The sequence below is a fragment of the Triticum urartu genome, chromosome 3 (genome assembly GCF_003073215.2).
Source record: "Triticum urartu cultivar G1812 chromosome 3, Tu2.1, whole genome shotgun sequence".
Classification (NCBI taxonomy): domain Eukaryota; kingdom Viridiplantae; phylum Streptophyta; class Magnoliopsida; order Poales; family Poaceae; genus Triticum; species Triticum urartu.
In genome coordinates, this window is record NC_053024.1 from 26,661,235 (window position 1) to 26,664,976 (window position 3,742).

At 43.2% G+C, this 3,742-nt stretch overlaps 1 protein-coding gene across 6 annotated transcripts; it reads left to right on the forward strand.

Annotated features, from left to right (window-relative positions):
* The first annotated feature begins 508 nt into the window (after positions 1 to 508).
* On the forward strand, positions 509 to 3,458 carry LOC125542512 (cysteine-rich receptor-like protein kinase 6). Of its 6 annotated transcripts, XM_048705570.1 has the most exons (8): positions 509 to 693; positions 908 to 1,072; positions 1,475 to 1,653; positions 1,738 to 2,005; positions 2,094 to 2,316; positions 2,417 to 2,564; positions 2,676 to 2,873; positions 3,072 to 3,458. In XM_048705570.1, the coding sequence occupies exons 3-7, from the start codon at positions 1,510 to 1,512 to the stop codon at positions 2,859 to 2,861; spliced, it is 969 nt and encodes a 322-aa protein (XP_048561527.1). In that variant the 5' UTR covers positions 509 to 693; positions 908 to 1,072; positions 1,475 to 1,509; the 3' UTR covers positions 2,862 to 2,873; positions 3,072 to 3,458. The 6 variants fall into 6 exon arrangements, 5 of the variants coding, with proteins under 5 accessions (XP_048561527.1, XP_048561526.1, XP_048561523.1 ...); XR_007297938.1 differs by lacking the exon at positions 509 to 693 and having other exon boundaries at positions 792 to 1,072; positions 2,676 to 2,960; XM_048705569.1 differs by lacking the exon at positions 509 to 693 and having other exon boundaries at positions 801 to 1,072; positions 1,461 to 1,653.
* Positions 3,459 to 3,742: the final 284 nt, after the last annotated feature.

The following is a 3,742-nucleotide window of genomic DNA, read 5'->3' on the forward strand; positions in this document are numbered from 1 at the left end:
AAGAACCCACATCTATGTCTGTTATGTGACTGGGCCTTGTCCGTGGACATATAGGAGGGGGTGTCAAAGTATGACATTGTGATCAAATTAGGGGAGTGAATGTTATTCTCCCAAGTTCAGCAATGTCCATGTTATGTTTCTTTGAAATACTTAGAGGAGTAAGAAAACGATTAGATTACTAGAGATCCAATTTTTTCTGCAGTCTTGTGAACATGAGCGTAAATTCCATCCATTTTTGTAATATTTCGGTTTGGAATGGTACGTGTGATGCATGGGGTTAGATGGCTGACTCCCCTATCGGTGTATGTGGACGTATCCGCGAATATTTTGCTGTGTTTAATTTGGGGTATGCTAAATTGGAAATACCCTAAGAACAACTCTAGCAGATGTTGCAAAGAGTTTACGGCTCCTCTTGAAACGAATTTATGGTGCCGCGGAATTGGGCGGAATAGGTGCTGCAAAACCGTACCACATAAAAAATCATTTCCTCTTCCTTGCGTCAGGCAAGCCCGCCTCCCGTGCCCGATCCCAAAGGCCTTCCGCGCCCGCGCCCTCCGGACGGCCGCCTACTCTGGCGACACTCCGGCCGCCGCTGCCGAGCTCCCCCGCCTGCTCCGGCCAGCCTATACTGTGAATTTAGAGGTTTCACCACCCTTGCGCGGCATCTGCTGAAGTTGCTCTAAGAGCCTTGTGGTAGAGATTTGAAAACTTTTTTCTCTAGTCCTAGTCCAAAGCAAGGTGCAAGCATGGTTTACAGACAAATCATTTCTGTTATGTCTTGACCGTCGACGAAAGCTACAGCGTGGGAATATTTAAAGCAGAGATGCCGACATGATTTTGTGTGTGTGTATTCTTAAAGACGAGCATCGTAGGCCAGAGTCAAGTCAACTCATTCTTGTCTGCGCAGATCTCGTTGGCTTGGCTTCTACAAATCAAGCTGAGGCTAGCAGGGAAGCGATTCTTCTCTGGAGCCTCATCGTCCCCGGCCGTTTCCTTCTTCTCTTGGCTCTTCACAGCTGCTACTTCTAGAGAGGGAGGATTCGATTCCCCCCAAGTGTTCCATCTTCTCCAGGTCAGAGCTTTTTAGAAACTGAGAAGCTGCTTAGTTTCAGATGTTCTTACAGCAACCATGTATGTTTATAGCTTAGTATCCTAGAGATCGATCCATGCATGTTTAGACGCGAGGTCGGGTGCCGGCTCTATTGGTTAGGTTCTTCCTTGGATGCCAGCGGCCGGTGGTGGAGGCCAAGTCATGTTCGTTCCCCGCTCTCTGTTTTGTGGCTCCATGGCTGGCCGCTCTGTGGGCTGCTGACCGGCGGACGGCAGCGGGTGAGGGGAGACAGTGGTCTCTCCTCCGGTTGATGGCTTTATTAATTTGATGAAGTTGGGATGTTTGGCTTTTCTCTGAAATAGATCTGTCTTGCTCTGGTAAACAAGGATTTGTGACCATCCATACATAGCTTGTGCCTTGTAGCAGCTCAGCTCAAAACTTGTGCTCAATCATCAGAAATGGCGACGGGGGCTAGCGGAGGGCAGCCGAGCGTTCTGAGCACATTGCCCAAGGATCTGCCGCTAGATTTTCTGAAGACTATCACTGATCAGTTCTCACCAGAGCGTATACTTGGTACAGGCGCATTTGGAACTGTTTATATGGTAATATGGTCATGCGTGCCTTCACATTTTCGTGCCAATTAGATGCCAACATTTGCTGAAAATGTATTTTTTGAGCTTGAACAGGGGATTGCGCCAGACGGGCAAAAAATTGCGGTGAAGAAACTTGCCGAAAATACACCAATCGCGCGTGACAAAGTATTTACTAACGAGGTTCAGAATATTATGGCTCTGCAACTGCATCATGAGAATGTAGTAAAGTTGGTCGGCTACTGCCATGAAGCCCAAAAGAAAGTGGTGCAGAACAATGGAAGATATATTGTTGCAGACATTGTTGAAAGTTTACTCTGCTACGAGTACTTGCCGCAGGGGAACCTTCAGAAGAATCTTTTTGGTATATAATTTTTTTTCCATTTTATTTTAAAACTGCTGGAAGTTATTATCTTTGAGTACTTACATTATGCAATGTTTCACTTGTTCAGAGGTATCCTGTGTAATGGATTGGGACACACGCTTCAGAATCATCAAGGGGATCTGCCAAGGTTTAGCCTTCCTACACAGCATTAACATTGTCCATATGGATCTTAAACCTGAGAATATACTGCTGGATGATAAGATGACCCCGAAAATTGCGGATTTCGGTCTCTCGAGGCTCTTTGGTCAAGAACAAACACGGATGAGAACACAAAATGTTGTTGGATCATAGTAAGTCAAACATCAAATCCATTAACATTTTGTTCCGTCTTTATGAAGTGAACTGCATTTTGTTCTCTCCAGCAATACTTACTAAAATCTTTGTTGTCAGTGGATACATAGCTCCAGAATATCTATACAGAGGCGAGATCTCCACCAAGTCAGACATATATAGTCTTGGCCTATTAATCTTGGAGACCACCACAGTTGAGAAAAATTGTTCCAACAATGAACCATCTGTGACGCAATTTATAAAAAGCGTAAGAGAAATTATTACTTGATTCTTGAAAGACTGGGGTATATATTTAGAAGCTCATGATACAATTGGTTTATATTATCTCCAAGAATCATAATTCTGGTTCTGTACGTAGGTACATGATAACTGGACGGATGAGCACATAGTGTCTCAGTGGCCACATCTTGATGGGGATCGCTTTCAGCAGATAAAAGTATGCATCAAAATTGGACTAGAATGTGTGGAGATCGATCGGCAGAAGAGACCTTCCATAGAAGAGATTGTCGATAGGCTCAACGGACTATGGTCAACTGGAAGTTGAATGCCATATGCGGTATGAAATTACCTGGGCACACAATGGCTTTCTATTGTTATGATTTTGTTAGCCCCCACCTCAATATAATATTGCTCAATGGCCCAGGTCCGAGTTCATTGTTAAAATGATTTTGTTTTATGAGATTGCAGAGGAAATTTTTTATTCCTCTAATAAAGGACAATCAATTCTGACTAACCTAACACTTAACATCTGCAGAACCATTTAGTTCGTGATGCATTTCAGCTGGTGGTAACATTCGTACACTATATATGGAACTTCAGATCTCCAGTTTCCACGGAGCATGAAACTTCGGTCTTTTCAGCAGAGATATGGAAGATGGAACAACATGCTTCATTGTTGCTACAATGATTTTGAAATAATTCTTTCTGATGTGCGTCATTGTGGATCTTGTTTAAAATACTTTCTTTTACCCAACTACGTAGTTATTTCTTAATGTCAGTACCAATAAGGACACGACTAGGCAGCGGCGCCCCAGGGCCGATTTCCCATGTGGCGTCATATTTCCTCTTCTCTCTTGCGTGTATGCAACAATATATTGGCATGACATCAACAATGATTTCTTTGATTTTGAATTTTTGAAAAGTTTCATCTCTCCGACCTATCTTGATTGATAATCCGGTTTCACCGTTGATTTCTTTCTGGTGAGAACTTTGAAACTAGATCACATGTAGGTATGTTTTGCCAACTTTTTTCTTCGTCGATACTTGTCAGGTTATGAGGCACTTGGTTGTCATATTAAATTAACTTGGTTGCCTGGTTGCAGAATGCCAGTGTATACCACCAGAAGACTTGCTTCATGGTACTTGTGTGAGTTGATAACACTCTTTCCCTATTGTTAACACTTGAATATTCACTCTCGGGACTAA